The sequence below is a fragment of the Pygocentrus nattereri genome, chromosome 30 (assembly GCF_015220715.1).
Source record: "Pygocentrus nattereri isolate fPygNat1 chromosome 30, fPygNat1.pri, whole genome shotgun sequence".
Classification (NCBI taxonomy): Eukaryota; Metazoa; Chordata; class Actinopteri; order Characiformes; family Serrasalmidae; genus Pygocentrus; species Pygocentrus nattereri.
The window spans coordinates 7,464,377-7,483,431 of NC_051240.1; the positions used below are offsets into that span (position 1 = coordinate 7,464,377).

Here is a 19,055-nt window from a genome sequence, read left to right on the forward strand (position 1 = left end):
CATTTCATTCCCTGTAAGTACAATTTATTTGTTTGTCAAGAGAGATTTTTAAGGAGAGCCGATACAGATGCTAAAGTTTCAGCACGCCTGGTAGAATTCTATGTTTTTGTTGATTTTCTAAGTGAAAATAAGTTAACACTTATAAATACGAGCGACTTTTACTTATAAAAGTAAGTCTACACTTTTTATACAGTCATGTTTCATTTCCACTTTATGTTCCATTATTTTCCACCCAACATGTTCAATCTAGCTAATTAACTAGAGATTGTGCTCCAAAATGTGCAGACAACTGCTATATTTGATATATTATATATAAGTTTGATAAGGATGTGTCATAAGACAATGTGCAAAAGGAAGGGGAAAAAAACTAGTTTCCAAAACTGGAGGTCAAAAATGATTAAATGCTAATGGGACTCCTAACAGCCACCTGCCAGACCTCGTAGATCACCACAACTGTACCCATCAGATAAACATCACAAAAAAAAAGAAAAAAAAAAGAAACGGTAAGAAACTGGAGTTCAGACAACGAGTAAAAGAAAATGGGACTCCTAACGACCACCTTCAAGGCCTGGTTGACCATCAGATATACAGAACTCAAAGCTTTCATCTTTGAGAGAGAGAGGAGAAGATCCAGTTGCTTCAGAGCTAAAAAAAAAAGTCCACAGCCACCCTCCCGCTGTGAGAAGACAACTCAGCGCTGTGGGTCTGAAAGGCTGTGTAGCTGTCAAAAAGCCCTCACTGTTAAAAAAAGGAGACAGACACATCAAACAAAGAAGCTGATGGTGTTCTCAGGCTGAACTTCGGAGGTGTGGAAAAACATGCCTGCAGATTTTTTTGAAAAACTGAAAGCAAGCCTCCTGAAAAGAACGGAAGTTGTTGAGTTTTCTGAGTAACTTTCTGTGAAAAATGTGTTTTCTATTTTTTTAAATGAATAACGAATAAAATGAATAACTTATACTCAACTCAAAACTCAAAGGGTGCGTTCTGACTTTCGTACAGTACTGTATACACTAAATCAAATACAACTATACTTTACTATCCTATTTATATGTGTACAGTACCTTTTTTGCCACCCCAGGGCTGCTTTGAGGGCTCTCTCCCGGGCTGCCGGCCCGGCTACATGCTGTAGAGGAGTTAATGTAGTTGGCCATGTAGGTGCTGTACTCCAGCAGAGGCTTTAGTTTGGCACTCGCACACATCTCTCTTTTAGAGGCCGGAGAGGACAGTAGCTCATCCAGACTGCTCCTGCTGCTGCTGCGGCTGTGGGACAGCACCGGAGCTGCACACACAAACCTATTATTAGTTACGGCAAGCAGCACTACGTCATGCAATGTCCCATAGGACTAAAAGAGCAGCACTGGAGCCACACAAACACGTTTTATTCAGCTACAGCAAGCGACATTATAAATAATTACATGAAATATAATTATCCAAATGTCATCAGTCCAAACATGTTTGGTGTCTGAAATGTACTTCTTTAGTTTAGCACTGGAGCTCTATGGTAATGCTTATTTCTGTTATTGCGCCCACAGGATTTTAACAGTATGTTAACTGTAAGCTAATGGCACTTCACATGAATGTTCTTGTGGAAAATCAAAGGTTTTTGGAAACGTGACTGCTACATCAAAACGTGATTGTTTGATTTCACTGTCACTTCATATTTAGTGGTTAATCTGACACATTAGGCCTTCGGTTCAGCTGCTGAAGTCCTAACCAGCTTGGTGGAAATATGTAATTGCATGCAATGTGTGGAAAAACATTTTGTATTGTGGGTTGCGCTTTGGTCCCCTTTCCTGAGTGAATAAATTTGATGACTGAGAGTGCACTGAAAGAGAATTCAAAGAAAACTCAAGTCAAAACTTGGTGAATGATATGTCTTCTGAGGATACGAGTGAATTGTCTATTATTGTCATCAACATTTGTGTCCTAAACATTAAGCCAGGCCTTCTTTTTGAGTCTCAGCATGTGGAATTAATACATAAAAAGGTACGATATGAAAGATGGGCAAAGAAGATGGGCAACTCATATATCAGCCTGATTTAGTAAGGTTACTTTTTCAATTTTAACCAATGAGTCTTCTGTAGTGTGGCTTTAAATACAAAAATCCTGACCATAAAAATTAAGAAAAAAGTATAGGCATGTATTTTTATTTTTCACCAAACTCATTAGGCCAACTCAGTGGGCCTAAAATGCCTTGGGGGTTCTCAACTGGGTGATAGTGTGCCGTATAGCCTCATATAAACATGTCTATTTGAGATTACTTAAAAATTTTACACAGCTTGAGGCAAGTTTGCCTAATGCAAACCTGGTGGCTATAAGCTTGTAATCTACTTTAGTCTTGTAGCTCCAGGGCAAAATTAAAAAAGCAAACATCAGCAAATACATTTTGGTTAATCAACTACATATGGGGTAACAGGAAATCTGTATGTCACTAAAATCTCTCACACTCACCGCTCCTGCTGACAGGTAGGCTTGCTGTCTTCTTAGCTGTTTCAGATTTAAGTTTTGAGGCTAGCAGAATTCTTCGGAACCACTCTTCCTTCTCCCTTCCTGTTCTCCCAAACAGGTACACAGTGGGTGGCTCTCTGTCCAAGCCTGCTCTGCCTCCGTCCTGTGAGTTCACAGAGGAGGCCCTTCTGGGCTCTACAGGCATGTCTGCGTTTTCCTTCTCTTCAGAAGCTCTCTCTCCTTCTGCTTTGGACATGAAGTCATCCTGCTTTGCCAGCTCGATGCATATAGGGTACTTCTTGTTCCACACACGCTTTCTGGCAAGACCCGGGGGTACCAGGGACACCTGGACAGAGCAGCAGGATCAGATCAAATCACGTTAGGCATCAGGAGCAAGGCAGAACAATGCCGAGGGCAATGGCTTTTCATTTTGTGTATAGTAAAGAACATGGTGTCCAGGTCATTTACTCAAACAGACCACAGCGTCAGAACTAAACCATCCAGCGCAGCACTCAGTAACTGCAATATCAATGTCAAATCTAGGGCCAAAAAGCCATCAACCAGATCAGTATTCAGCAGCCATAAAGTCAACCAATCAGTACTTAGTAGCTGTAACACCAATCAACACTCATTAGTGGATGGTATAGTGTAGTGGGTAACACCGCTGCCTTCTACACTGTAGACTGGGGTTCAATCCCCCCCTGGGACCCAACACTATACCAATAACAGTCCTTGGGCAGGACTCCTAACACTACCTTCGCCTACCTGTGTAAACTGATCAAACTGTAAGTCGCTCTGAATGAAAGTGTCTGCCAAATGCCATCAATGTAAATACATTAGCCACAAAGACAAACAATCAGCACTCCGTAGCCATAAAGCCAACCATTCAGCACTCAGTAGTCATAAAGCCAATCATTCAGCACTCAGTAGTCATAAAGCCAATCATTCAGCACTCAGTAGTCATAAAGCCAATCAGCATTTAGAAGCTGTAACACCAACCAATCAACATTCAGTTGCCACAAAGCCAACCAATCAACACTTCGTAGCCGTAACATCAACCAATCAGCACTCAGCATCCGCAAAGACAACCAGTCAGCACTAAGTAGGTGTAGCAAAAAATAATCAGCACCAAACAGTAGCAGTTTAAAATCTTTATTTATTTATTAAAAACTATTTTATCTGTGGAGCTGGACCCTCTATCCTCATTCCCCGAGAACTCCCTCAGAAGCTCCCTGTAGAATTTTGTCCCTGCCCTTTGTGGACAAGACTGGACACAATAGTCTATTATTTTTCATATATTCACTGATTACAGAAATCAGTTGCACCTGTAACCAAGCACGTACCTTGCTGTCTGTCAGGTCATAGATTTTCTGGCTGATGTAGGTGACATCCCATTTGGGCTCGTTGCAGCTCGCCCGGCGGGTGATGTTTTTATTGGGTTTGGAGATTCGCAGAGTTGAGCCGTCCAAGCGCACGAATACTGAGTGAGTCAGGGTCGCATGGTACGTCTCAGGGTCGTAGTTATAAATCTCATTCATCCAGCCCTGCAGACAGCAAAGATAAACTAATAAAATGATTCATGCTCACATTACTTATGCATGCACAGTAACACACCCAATGCATAGATGAGGAATGTTTCGTGAAGAACATTTCGTGAAGTGTGAGGGAGAGAAGGCTTCTATTGTCTCTAGGCACTTAAAAACAGTGGCAAAAAGAGCAGATTTGAAGGTATAACAGTTAAATTAAGGGCTGTAGCAAATATTAAACATTCAGATAAAACTTGATAACTTAAAACTTTAAAAAATCTAAATTAATTTCAATATTCTAAAACATAAATGCAATATATATAACTGGTACTTCTACTTCTGTTCTGAAAGCATGTGCTTCCATGCATCAGATTTTATCAGTCTAATAAGAAACAAAGTTTATGAAGCTAACTGCTAGCGAGTCACCAGTAGCGCTCAGCAGCAGCGCATCTGAAAAGAATAAGAATTTGCCTGCACATCATATCAAAACAGTAATTGATGTTTGGCCTTTTTTCGTGTCAGTTGAATGAGCTCTTCATTCAGTGGTGATTTCTTGGCAGTAGTCAGAGGTCAGGATGTCAAAACTCTGTCCATAACTGTCTGTATTACAGCTCTGAGTTGAGGTGACAGTCAGTTTTAATTGCTTCTCTTCCTTCTGCTCTGGGTTGCCAGGTAGCATGCTTTCTACTGTATTTGTTTCTGAGATTATATGACTGCATACTGGCAAGTGAACCGTGTGTTCAGAGCAAGAAATAAACTTATCAAAACTGCACTAGGTGAGCTTAGTGTCTGCTCGGTTATAAGGGACATTTTGAACGGATGAGTTGACCTAAAAGCTGTTATCAGCTTTTAAGAGAATGTGGTTAAGAGGACGTGGTTTTATCTGCTCTGGTGCAGCGCTCATCACTGACACCATCAGACAGTCTCAGCAACCTGGTCAGGGTTGCCAGTTTGAGCAGGATGCCCTGAAATAGCCTTTTCTGCTACTTGACAATGACAACAGTGATGTTTGTCCTTTACCTTGTAGTACTTCAAGTTTCATAAACAAATAAATCAACTTCTTTTAATGATTAAATTGAAAGACTTATCTTGAACTTTCCATATTCGCAGAAATTTCAAATATTCAAGATAATATTCAACATAATTTTGGAAAATTTTAAATATTTGATAGTTGCAGCCCTCGTTAGATAACAGTGATGTAACGATATAAAAAAACTTTATTCTAATCATAGTATACTACCTTGCATCATACCTTTGTATTGCGACTAGCTAGTGAATGAGCTCTAGCCTAGGGTATTAGCTTATGGATAGAGCATTAGATCGGGACACTAAAACACAGCTTTTATTGTGAATGCACTTTTATAATGTTGAACGCTCTAATAAACTGATGGATATATTAACCTAAGGCAGATTGCCAGGCACTATTCTTTGAAAAAAATAAAAAACAAATGTATTGAGTCAAGACACCACAGCATGATATTTGTTTTAAATGATTCCCAAAAATACTTCTTCATAACCAACATGTGTCAAATTTTAAATTAAACCTTAATTCATAACCACAAGCATTCAGGCACCAGGAGGATTTACCCAGACGGAGAGTTCTCTTACAGCTGAGCACCTCAAAACCCAAAGCCAGCACTGCCCAACAGAAACACAACCTTTACCTCTGCTTGTACTGTGCCTTGATGCCAACGGAAGAAGAGATAAATATTACTTCAAAAATACCCACACCTTCCGAATGTTTATGCTTCACACCTCAGCAAGTTTCCATGCATCTGTTGCATTGTGCTACACACTCATCCCATCTATCTGCAGGTGTAAAAGCCTGTTATTCCAGCACTATTCAATGATCTAGTGCAGATGGTACTTTGCCTAACATTCGCTTTGTTTGAAACGGCCATATTAAAAGCAGTGTTGAATGTGGCAGTCTGTCACCACGTTCTCTTTGTGCTGTTTGAGGTGATTCTAAAACTGATATAAAAGCAATATAAACATATATATTTCTATGTTTCTCTCACATTACGTCTACATCATGTGACAAAACTTTTAAAGAGGCTAGTTCTTCAGAGACAATGTCACTGGCCTTGAACTCTGCATACTCAAAATATAAACCTAGCAGCAGCTCTGGAAAAACCAGTAAGGACACATTTCCTACATTTTTTCATATTTATAAAGGACACAGAGTGAACATGTTTACAGTAAAACCACTCTTCTTCAAATGAACTACCAACCATGACATAGCTCAAAACCACTAAAATTTACCTAATTTAACTCTAGAAGACAATTCAGGTTAATGCAGGCTGAAGCAAGGCTCTAATCATTTTATAGCATGGTTATGCTTTCTTAATGTGGTGCCCTAAGCAGTTAGCATTCGACCTGGCAGCATTTCAACGAGCTAAACATAAGCAGTGTACAATATTTGTATATATTTTTATGTTAAAGATGGATTTGATAAAAGTGGGGAGAAAAATAAGCCACTATGTGTCCAGCCTGAGGCCACGTCATGACAAAACGAGGGCAACATGTGCTTTATCAGAGGCCTACCAGTAAAGTCCATTCTGGGAAAGAATAAAACAAACAAAAGCAGCATCAGACGTAAAACTCAGCAACCTTACAGACAACCAGCAGATGTAAACAGTGCTTGCATAAATATAAAGCAAAGCAAACATTAAAAAACAGATAAAAGATCATTAAAAAAGCATCAATGGTGAACAGACTCTGACAATATGTCAAATCAGTATGGCCATGTGTAGTTACTTCAGACGAAATATCTATTTAATTGTGCTTAACATTGCTTATGGTCAAAGTGCTCCTTCACATCCTGGTGCAAGAGCAGAGAATGACCCCATTTGGCTAATAATAATTACATGGGGCCTTGTTCTGTCACGAGCACAGGCTTATCTTTGACGGATGGATTAAAAACGGCCTAGAAGTCAGCATAATTTGGAGACATATGTTTTTGATTGACCCAAGAAGTGCACAATATGAAGGTATACGCTGTATTACATCCCACCCTAACGCTCTGTAAGAGTTCTTCCAGTCAGGTTTCTGGAGAAGCTCGTTTCTACCTCAGAAAGGCGGGGGGAGACAAAAAACAAAAAACAAAATTTTCCCCTCTTTCTCAGTTTCTGATGGCAGCATAGTTTATAAAATAGTTCTTAATACCTTAACTACATTTTTCTGAAACCTTTGTGATAATTTATTAAAATAAAGAGTCATTACATTATTAAAGAAAGTAGTCACTTCAGGATTATAAGCAATTATTATATTCTGAATAATTATTTTGACATGGCAAATTCTGATTTCAACATAGTAACATTTTGAGAAAATACTAATTCAAAATAATATCTTAAGTCAACATTTGACAAAATAAGTCATTACTTTAAGATATTAAGTGAATATTTTGAGACCATAAGTCATTATTTTGACATACTAATTCAACATGAGACCATAAGTTATTATTTTGAGATACTAAGTTAATATTTTGAGACAATAAGTCAACAGTGAGATACTAAGTCAACATTGAGACAATGTTATTATTTTGAGATATTAATTCAATATTTTGAGAAACTAAGTCATTATTTTGAGATAGTAAGTTAATATTTCAAAAAGATAAATCATTATTTTGAGATACAAAGTCACTATACGAACGAATGAGTAGTCCAGGGCAGACTCAGAGCTGAGCATCAATACACACTGTAGATGATAATAGTGGTCCTCAAAGGTCATCAAAAGGCAGACACTGTCTTCAGTAAAAAGGTATTTCACAGCTGTTAGCTTATAGTGCCCAAGTGAAATGACGCATAAGGACTAAAAACCTATTGCATTTTAGTCGTTCAGCAGAACATTTAAGACTTACCTTAAATATTCCTGGCTCTTTGATATCCAAATGCTCCAAGTTACATAGCTGCCTCTGGTGTCTTGCAAATCTAGCAGTAATTCCCGCTCTCTTTGGGCCTGTTAGCCACACTACACCAATGGCAAGCATGAACCCTAATGCTACACCCAGCAGCATTCCACCAAAGTAGGTGGGCAAAGGTAGAACAAAGTATCCATAGACAAGGACTGTCAGAGCAAACAAAGTCTTGTGTGGAATACTAGGTGTGGTTTCAAAGTCCACCTCATCCTCTCCAAAAGTGTTTATGCTCTGACTAGTAGGCATGCAAACACTACTTCTAATTTTAGAATCCTCGGTATGGTCAACTTCCAATTCTGTTTCTGGACAAAGTTCAAAGTCTTCACTATAAAGCTCACAGAACTCTTCATCCTCTTGCTTGGCCAGTGCTGACATGGAGCACATATCCAATCCCAAAGATGATGGAGAAGGTTTGACAGTCTTGCTTTCAGAAGCTGAGACCTGCTCAGTTGCACCTTGAGTTGTGTATTCGCCTTCCAGATCACCTTCTTCTTCCTTGATGCTGTAATTGTTGTTACGCTCCAAATGACCGTTTAGGGCAGAGAGGTTTGTTGACTCCGAGGCACTGGACGAAAGGGGTTTAGGCCTGTAGATGTTGGAAGCCTCATCTCCAATGAACTTGCTGATTAATTGCAAGGGATCAGAAATCACTTCTGAAAGACGCCGCTTGGTATCCTCGATGCGTGCCTCGACCTCTGAAACCTTGAAAGAGAAGGGCCGATTGTCAGGTGAGGTTAACGGAGAAGATGGGGCAGTTTTGGAATCTCCCACAGTTGTGGCGGTGGTCGTCCGAGGTTGAGTGAACTGCTTGAACATCTGCAGGTTGAGGCGGGAATCTGAAGAGCGGTTGGATCCCGCAGGATCTTGGGCAGTATCCGTGGATAACGACTTAACCAGATTCTTGACAAGTTGCCGATGGCGTAAGGAAGGTGCAGGGATGCCTTCACGAGGTTCCACATCTGTAGACAGAGACTTCATGAGGTTGAGAAAGGCCTTGTCCATTGAGGGAAGGGATACAGATTTGGAAGGTGAAGAGTTGGTGGAACCAGATGAGGGTCCAGTCCCCTTCTTAGCCTCAGCAAGGGCTGAAGCAGTAGAAGTGAAATTATGATCCGGGCTGTTAGTGTTTTGTTGACCAGACATGGTTGAAAGCACGCTGGTCTCAACGGGGAGTACAGCAACATTATTAACAGATTTTGCCTCAGATTCTCCCTCAAGAACAAGGTCTTCACTTGCTTCCAAAGCTGTTACAATTCCTTGACTATTTGCCATTGCTTCACTGGGTGAGTCTGAGGTGCCAACTCCATATAGCTCTTCTTCATCGTCTTCTTCCTCCCTGCCCAGTGCGGAGAAATGAATGGTGATGGTCTCTCGGGACTGGGAACGCTGCACATGCAGTTTAGAAGCAGAGGATGGCCTGAAGCCCGGAAACGGAGTTTGATCAACATGGCCACCCTGCCTGGTAGTCATTACGCTGCTCCAGTTGTCTCAGACCCTAGAAAGCACAGAAAGAAGAAAAAATTGTTTCAGGAAACAATATACCTAGGTTAAAAACACACATGGGCTGAGTGAGGTATTATGCTGTATTCGACTTAAGCTCATGAGATTTTCCCACCTGTGACATGGAAAAAAAAAAAAAAATCAAAGAAGATGTCCACTCAGCTAGGAATTCCTAATCGGAAAGTCACGATGGTGTTCTTGACTCCTAGCTCAGCACAGGACATCAAATCAATAAGGCTGCTCGCACAATAATAACAAAAATACACCTCTCTATTTTTAAGTGACATTTGCTTTAGATCAGTCAACAAATAGTAATAATGTGGATGGATACTTTTTTGCACCCCCCAACCATTTCTTTTTTGAGTCATAGTAATTGGTTAATTCCATAACACTGACCATAAATGTCAGTGTTTTGAGAAGGAAATGAACACTAAAGTTATGACTTATTTCATGAATGTTCCACATTTTCCCTCCTTTATGTAGCTCCAACATGCGGAGATAAAAAAATTATGCAATTCTGAGCTTCCCACTTTCCCAACTTCCCGCTTCTGAACATCACATGTAGCACTAGAGTGGCTTAAAGGAATGGATTTGAAATACACACACACAAAAAAAAAACACTTGCCCTAGATGTTAACTAGACATGTTTGTTGTCCAAATTCTGTATCTTTACCACTGGAGCTAACTATGCTAAACAACAGAAGTCAATAGTCACCCAAATCTTTTTCATAATTACAACCCGAAAACTTCTCTCAACTTATTCAAATCACATCCAGGTCTTCATTAAGGCCAAGCAGACATGTCAACATGGTGAACTACAAAAACAAACTTCAACACACAGAAGAATGCTGCAGGCAGCTAGTTTAGACTACAGATGTTTAGCTATTTTAAAGAATAGATGTTCTGCAAAATATACATTCACCATAAGTCATACTGCGTCCTAAACCACATCAACAAGTGTGTACAATCTTAACAAAGACCTTGATGCATATTGAGTAGGTTGAGAGAAGTTTTGGGGATGTGTTAACATTACAAAATAAGATCGGGTGACTATGGACTGTGGACTATGGAAAGAGCCGTTTTCTTCACCCAAAAAGCACTTCTAGCTATATGAATGATGTTCCAATAAAGCCAAATTATCCTTACAGAGTCACTCAAGAAGCACCGTCTCCTCTTACAGTCACACTCCTGATTGCTAATAATAAACCAGCATCAGTTTATTGATCTGGAGTGCACTGGATGGCCACCTTCAGATCATATTGCACTGAAATGCATCCCGAGTTGAAGAAATTTTGATGTTTTGTAATGAGGCAATGGCTGTTTTTACTGTGTAGGTCTGTGACTCAGGACAAATGGTTGTTTATGAGTGTGTTTTTTTTCTTCTTCTTCTTCTTCTTCTTCTTTTTTTGAGTCACAAGCTGTAATTTCCAGAATGACGCTGTGACCTCGGCCTTCCAATCATCTTCCCACGCAAGCAAATCCCACACACTTTAAACTTTACTAATGGCAACCGCTCTGCTCAACTCCTATGAGCCACACATGCCCAATATAGAACAGAAAGACAGTCTGTTTTGAGGTTGTTTCTACTGCATCTTTCTGTTCTGTGCTTAGATAAAGCTCTCAGCAGTAAGGATAACGCCAGAGTCTTGCTATAAAAAGACGACGGGGCAAAGGCTTCAAAGAAAAATGCAAAGAAACAATAAAAAGTTCACAGTGAAAAGTTCACACTAAAATACAGCTACTTAAGAGGCAAAAAGAAACACAAATACACAACAGAGGCTTATTTTTTCCTGTTTTCCCCATAACTGAAGTGAAGTTAAGCAAGACACAGTGTCATTAAAAAGTATGTTCCCCTCTGGATTGCTTCTATTTTTTTCAAATTCGTCACACTTCAAAAGTCACACTTTTTCTCTGAGGACTACTTTGCCTCATGACAGCTGACATGTATCTCTCCATCATAATAATTTTAAAATACATAAGATCTGGGCCAAAACCTTTTTTAAAACCATCATAAAACAACATCTCGGGCATCAGGCCACACACTCCTACTTATTTCAGATGGCAACTTTCTTTAAGGGAGCTTTTAGAGATGTTAAACTCTCCAGTCGTCTGGTTCCAATCACTGTGATTCAATTCTGACTTGGTAAGTTTCAAGAAAATGGAGCATTTCACACCAGACTTCTCTGAAAGACTGAGTCTTAACCAATTATTTAGGCAGAAAATAATGGTGGAATTCCCCTTGACAAGGACAATCTGAGTTTATAAACTGCAAATCTTTTTCATTTACCAAAGGAAGAAGGTTATCTAACACCAATTGGCCCTTGATGAAAAAAACAAAATACCCCCTATATTTAAAAACTGGTTGTGCCACCTCTAGAAGCAACACCTGCAAACCAACACTCTGTATAACTGAAGATTAGTCTTTCACATTGTAGTGGAGGAATTGTGGTCCACTCTTCTTTGCAGAATTGCTCTGATTGGAGGGCTTCTGAGGAAGCCTGGCAGTAATGATGGTTTGTCTAGTCCAGAGGTCAGCAACCCACATGATAAGAAGAGCCATGTTGCCCTTTCAGCAAAAATCAAACCACTTTGGAAGCCACAACATTTTACATCTATTTTACCATCTTGGCTGTAAACATGTCTCAGTATGTGCTGATGTGTTTGTATAGGCCAAAAAATATAAATGAAAACACTTAGACTTAGTTTGCTCTGCTTCAAGCTTTAGCTCAGTTAGTGCCACTTTTCTCACATCTCCAACAGGAAACTTGTGAATTCAAATGTGAATAGTTTCTTTTAAAATGCCTTGACAGACTTTTCACAAGGCTGAAGTTAGCTTCCCATTCGCCAGCTTCTTGTTCAAACCATAACCGTTGCGCCATTTAAGGTGGAACGGGAAAGTTCAAATGAAAAGCTGGAGAACAAGAAGCTTCCAGGTAAAAGGTTGGTGAATTGGCAGTTATAAGCTACATTAACTTTATCTTGTTAAAACTGTGCTGGAACGATCAGCAGAGATTTATTTTACTGTAAAGGAGGATTACTTTATTTTTACCTAAAAATCTTATTCTGCTGTGGAGCCGCAACAGGGCAGTGAAAGAGCCATATGCTGCCGACATGCTGTTGGAAAACGTTTTCCTTCAATAAATGAAATTAAATAGTCATTTTAAAATTGCAATTTGTGTTTACTTAGGCCTTTTGCCCAATGACAGCTGGGATAGGTTCTAGCACCCCCCGCAACCCTGAAGGAGAAGCGGCTTAGAAGTGTGTGTGTGTGTGTGTGTGTGTGTGTGTCTGTGTTTACTCAGGTTCTTGTAGTCATACTTTTGTTAGAGGATCTGAATCGATTAAGAGTGACTACGTAACACTTTTTCATGGCATTAAACTGCTTTAAAGTAGGTCAGTTTAAACGTCCCAGATACACCAGCCACAATTAAAGACCACAAATGCCTTGTCAACTACCCCAATACAAAAAAACAAAATGAAAATTTTCCTTTCGAGTTTGGCGAATAACATCTGACCTATTATAATTCAGTCATTAAAAGACCACAATCTGATGCAACAGCGGTGCAGTTTTTCCTCGCTCATTGCTCCCCTGTTCGTTCACCCTAACTGGCCTCTAAAGGCCACAAGTACTACAGGACAGTCAGAGAAGGTGCTTAAGTGACAGAGGCTAAGAATGGTGTCTCCTCACCAAAAGTCACACAGGGCCACTTTGTTAAGGTGAAGAGCTGGCAAGACTACGATGTGCCATCATCCAATTACTTACACTGTTACGAGGGCTTAGGTGAAGATAACATGCACTGAGTAAAGTCCTGTTGCCACGGCAAAGTAAACATTAGTGGAGTCTTGTAATGGGTTTATAACTGTATTAGAGAACTGTGCAAAAGTCAGAGACCACCCTTCAAATGAAAAAACAAGTTTCCAAAACCGCACACTTAAAAAAAGATGGTTCTTTAAGGGTTCTCTACTAAAGAAAATGGTTTTATATAGAACTAAGAACACTCAAAAGGTCATTTGCATGATTAAAGGGTTCTTTGCATGGTGAAATGGGTCTTTACGCTGATGGATAATTACACTGTTGGACCATTTTTGAAAAGGGTTCTTGTATTGTTACGATGTCAAGCTGTTACAACAGAGGAAGATTTTTGGTATATACAGCACATTCTCTATCAATCTGAAGAACGCTTTCATAATGCAAAGGCACACAAAGGGTTCTTTTGAATGTTCATCGTTCTATAGAACGTTGCAGAAAAATCCAGAAAAAAATGGGATTTCTTGACAACCACCTGAAAGACCCGGTACACCAAAACTGTCCCCATCAGATCTGAAAAAAATCCACAGGTGTTTCAGTCTGTTCTTCCACTGTGAGGTGACGGCTCAATGTTATGGGTCTGAAAGGAAATGTAGCTGTCAAGAAAACGTTACTGAAAAAATGGAAAGACATAAAAGAACATTTGCAAATCAAACAAAGAAGCTGCTGGTGTTCTTAGAACATCACTGAATGTGTTTACGTGGGAGTACTTGGACTGTGAGAAGCAGGAAATGCAAGGCCTGATTCACACATGCCTCCATTTCGTGGCATGAGCAATGTGGCAGCGTGAGGACTACATCTAGAACGCACTGGCCTTTCCTACATACAGTGTTTGTGCTGCGGAGTGGAGCAGCGAGAAAGTTATACAGTCATTCCTTTATCCAGATGAACAGATGGCCACATCAGTCACTCTGTTCAATAAAAATATCATTCATAAAAGTGCAGGGTATGTTTGTTTATCCTCAACAGCACTCTGCCTTGTGATTAGGCAAAAGTTTCAAGCCTGGTAGACCAACTGGGAAATCTGTTTGCAGCACAGAATGTTTAGCTAGTATTTAGTCATGAATTAAATGAAATTTACAAAAGAGCCCTATTAAGTTTGCATAAGGTTTTCTGTTTAATTTTCATTGATTTTCATGGCTTATTTCAGTGTATTTTGCTTTGTGATGCTCGTGGCAGACAGAAAAAATTGGCATTGTGGAGGCACAGCCTGTGTGAAAGCACTGAGCAGTTAACATGGGCGCTGAAATGAAAACAAGACTTTCCGCGTTGCTCATATCTTAGAGAAGCAGTATGTGTGAATCAGACATTTGAAAAACTATTCCTGCATTTCTTGGAATGGAAGCTGTAACAAAGGCAAAGAGTGGACACATTAAATGCTAAACATAAAATGTTTTTTTTTTTTCTGACACTGAATGAACAACTTGTACTTAACAGCCTTTTCGACTGGAAATTCTACCATGATTCCATTAGCCTACAAAACAGTAGCTCAGATTCTCATTAGCATTCATAACACATGGCAAGGAACAGTGACCCATGTGACAGCAGGAAAATTAGAGGTGTCAGTTAAATCAATTGTGATTTCCAGGACTTCGGTAAACCCAATAAAATATCTAAAGTACATCCAGCTGACACTACATGACCTCCTCCCTTGATCAAGAGTGAATATTGCTATAGACGTGCCAATGATTAACTCTCACTGTTATTCTACAGCCCTAAAGTTTTTTTATGTTTATGGTTATTACAGAATGACATAAAAGTCATGACTGTGACATACAGAAGGTTTCTGTGAGATATGCAGGTGACCATCTACCTCACCTTAACCGCTAATAGAAAAGGGCAGGATAATGCAAGGCTGTCAGCTGCTTCATTTTACTGAAGCCCAATGTTTACATCCCAAAGATGAAGGTTATATTTTTTTGGGAGGTTCAATTATGATGTTTGTGTGGATTTCTGAACTACAAACAGTCCTAATTCATTTGTATATGACTATTTTCAAATAGTTTTAAAGTGCACTGCAGCTGGGCTTCAGCCTGCACTGCTATGGTTGGTCAGAAGGATCAAACAACGAAAACTGGCATTGAAAAAACTGGGCTATTAATGGTTTATTGGGTAAAACACATTAACACGTTAATTTTGACAGCCCTAGTTTGGGTCACAGAAAAATCACAATGCCAGTACCCATCAAGTGACTGGTCCCTCTCCATAATACAGCTAAGATCCCTTAGCTTGGTTTGTCAAGATATGTGGGTCATACTGACGGCGCTGAGAAACACACTGGACGCTGGGCTGAGTCAGACTGCATGACATGGAACTTGCTGCCAGGACGCCAGACTAACACTTCAAACCCCAAACAACCATATCGTTCTCCAGCCCAGAGTGACAAAAGCAAATTCATTTGAGCAGCATCACATGATTCGGTGCTTGGTCTGGGATGGGGGGTTGTGGCTGCTATCTCACTGTACAGAGAGAAAGAACAGGGTCAGCTGGACAATTACACTATTATACAGCCATAAATGTCCCCTGACAAGTTTGTATTAGTACCATTGTGGGGACATTCCAATCACACGTATAATACTGCAGTTGAGCAATGCTAAGCCTACACTTAAATCTAACACAAAGCTTAACCTCAATAATCAAAAAGAGGTCTTTCTATTATCAGTAGGAGATTTGGACCTCAGAAATGGCTAGACACAGGAAAACAAAAGCACAGCAAGCACCTTAAGTGCTTCAAATCATTGTGCAGCCATGACTACCCATATTATTTCTCAAAATATGTGTTGGGCTCGGGTCAGGCTCAGATTTCACGTTCAGGTTCTCACAACCCGCCTGCCACTTTTAACCGAGTTTCTCCCTAATTTAGTTTTTCTCCTTGTTTAATTCAGCCTCTCTGTGTTTATTAGCATAAAGCAGTTTTAATCTGGCATGCTAAAGACACTAAATTTAGCCCGAGGTCCACACATGTAGGAAAACAAGGACATAAGGTAAATAAAACCCGAACTGAAAATATTTTTTATTTTACGTCATATATTTTCTGTACAGAAACATCTGAGATTTAATTTAGGTTTTATTTTATGTAGATTTACTCTTGATTTCTATGTTTATGTATTGGCATCAGTATTAGAATCAGCAGATATGTACAACAAAAATATCGTATATCAGCATCTGCCTGCAATTCTTTATCAATTACCTTAGTTAGTTACCTCTTGGTTCTGCCCCAAAATTTCTTCCTTTTGGGCTAACATATTTAACTGGAGTGAACAACAAAGAGATTTCTCCTGATCCAGTATTTGCTCTGATTGGTTGCTCAGTTACCTCACTTTCCTTACCATATAGACAAGAGTAGCATTAATATTTGGCATGATTTTGGCTAAAAAGGATTATTCTTAGGGATAAGAAATCTGAACTTCTTTCTGGAAACAAATATGATGTATTAATATAAGCCCGATGAAAAAGTACAAAAAATATGGGACCTTTCATAGCACACCTTAAGCGGCAAGGAATAAACTGTGACATCCCCCTTTGGTAAATTAACTTGCATTTTTTCTCCTCCAAGCTGCCATGAATATAACATATGCAATCACTTTTTAATGTTTAGTTTATTTATTTATTGTCTTTTTGTATTTTTTTGCCATGGGTTGCTGTATATATGTACAGTTTCTGTTTTTTAACTGGCTTTGATAATGCACTCCTATCTCACACACACACACACACACACACACACAAACACACAAACACACGTACATCTTCACCACGATCACTTCTAAATTTAGATGCATCTGATCCAGCTCCTAATGTAAGCCTCGTCACTCTTCCCCATCACGCGCTGAATGGCTGGGCCACTTTAATTACTACACTGCCATAATCTGCTGCTTCTCAGAGCTCATCTCATTAAGAGAAAGTGGGTTAATTCATAAACCAGCAGTGTCCACTTATCAGAGCAGACCACTGATAGGCTTACAGTCACACAGACGTGGAAGCTCGTCAAATCTAACACACACACTGATGACTTCAGACAGCATCACAGCTGATGACACAACATCATTTCCACCTGGGATTCTGTGCAGGTCGATTGTCAGGTTTGAGTTACAGGCAGAGAGAATTGTGGAACAGCACAGGCAGAGAAAACGACTAAGAAGAAGCACACTTGGTTTTCCCTCTCAGAAAAGACAGGTGAAGACAGATTGTGATAGAGAATTGTGGGTCATATGTAGTCATATGTAGAGCTGGACGATAGGGCAAAAGAAGTTTATCACGACGCATGACATGGAGCGATATGTACACATTTTCTGACATCTGAGAAGTTGGAACAGATAAAGTACATGGACATTTCATTTCACACGCAGTGCTACACTAAATCCAATGAAATACAGCTAACTATGCTCTCTTTGTAGTCAAACATACAGTTGGAAATGTTTTTAAGCACTGATGAGATCTACAAGATGCTCAGGAAAGCACACACTGTGACAAAATTTATCACAGCAATGAGAAGTACCATCATTACCGCCCAGCTCTAGTCATATGACAATGTTATTGGTATTATGACAAATCATTACAGTATGCTTTTCTGAGTACTCATCACTCTCGTCTGACTTCACTGTGTGACCATGCTGTCATTCTGATGACTGAGAAAATCAACATATATTCTTTGTGCTTTACAGCCATCAGAAGACAGAGGAAGTTTCACTGCTTTCCTGTATAAGCTATTTGACATGACACTGTTTAATTAAAAATCAGCCAAGCCCAAAATATAATGATGGTTTTGGCTGGTCAGAATCCAGATTTAAACTCTACAGAGAATATCTGAACTCATATTAAACACAAACTAGCTCTGTAATGTTAGTCAACCCACTAAAGCTATCAACGATGAGTGCAAAAGTACTGAATCTTCTTTCTGTAAAAGGGTGTTTGCAAATGTACACACAGAATTTCAAAGAAAAACTTTAACGATTTGTTCTTAAGATGATAAAAGCCTTAATGATTTGTCATTTTGGCATTGGCCATTTTTTTTTTTTATTGTTACCATTTACTGTGCAACAACTGTCAAAATCATTGTCAAATGATTAACACAATCTCTACAACCATGGCAACTGGTCCGCACAGTTCACTGGAACACCTGCCTAATGACAGATAACTAAGGTAACCAACGGCGTTTTTTTATTTATAGATAATGTCACATTCTCTCTCCTGCTCACAGAGGAGTGTTTTGCTTCATTCCAGCCCAGTCAGTGCTGAAACAGCAGCGTTTGCGCACTTTGAAAGAATCAGGCTTTCACAGAGCATTGGCACTTACTGTGTACTAAATAAACCTACATATATGACTAAAAATATTACTTTTGGGATTTTGCCAGACACTCTTAATTCAGATATTTAAAACGGTACGTGTGTGCAACGCAAAAAGCATTTTAACTGGTATAACCATAAAGTTAGCATTTGTGTCTGAGCAGTAAAAAAACTGTTCTCCCATGTGTTGGGTGGCATGTTCACTGACAGATGTTGGAGACGTCAAATCTGTAACTAATAGGAACAAAGATTTTTAAAAAATATTTTCACTGTTTTTTAAGACTAGTAATGGCTTTTTTTTACATTTACGGCATTTGGCTGACGCTCTTATCCAGAGCGGCTTACAATTTGATCATTTTTTACACAGGTAGGCCAAGGCGGTGTTAGGAGTCTTGCCCAAGGACTCTTATTGGTATAGTGTAGGGTGCTTGCCCAGGTGGGGATTGAACCCCAGTCTACAGTGTAGAAGGCAGAGGTGTTAACCACTACACTATACCAACTACCTTTTCTTTTAATTTTGCACAATCACTTCCATTCCACTCCATCACAGCACGAGAAGGTCACTCATGTGGAA

The 19,055-nt window shown here is 39.5% G+C and overlaps 1 protein-coding gene across 2 annotated transcripts in view; it reads right to left on the reverse strand.

The window, feature by feature from the left end:
* LOC108424774 (testis-expressed protein 2) overlaps positions 1-19,055 on the reverse strand; it is a 55,308-nt gene that overhangs the window by 18,797 nt on the left and 17,456 nt on the right. For both annotated transcript variants that reach the window (XM_017692997.2, XM_017692996.2), the window contains exons 3-6: positions 7,834-9,385; positions 3,792-3,992; positions 2,452-2,794; positions 1,062-1,279 (exon numbers count right to left, since the gene is read on the reverse strand). In XM_017692997.2, the coding sequence (XP_017548486.1) occupies positions 1,062-1,279; positions 2,452-2,794; positions 3,792-3,992; positions 7,834-9,360 (2,289 nt within the window). In that variant the 5' untranslated portion in view covers positions 9,361-9,385. The remainder of the gene's footprint in view (positions 1-1,061; positions 1,280-2,451; positions 2,795-3,791; positions 3,993-7,833; positions 9,386-19,055) is intronic.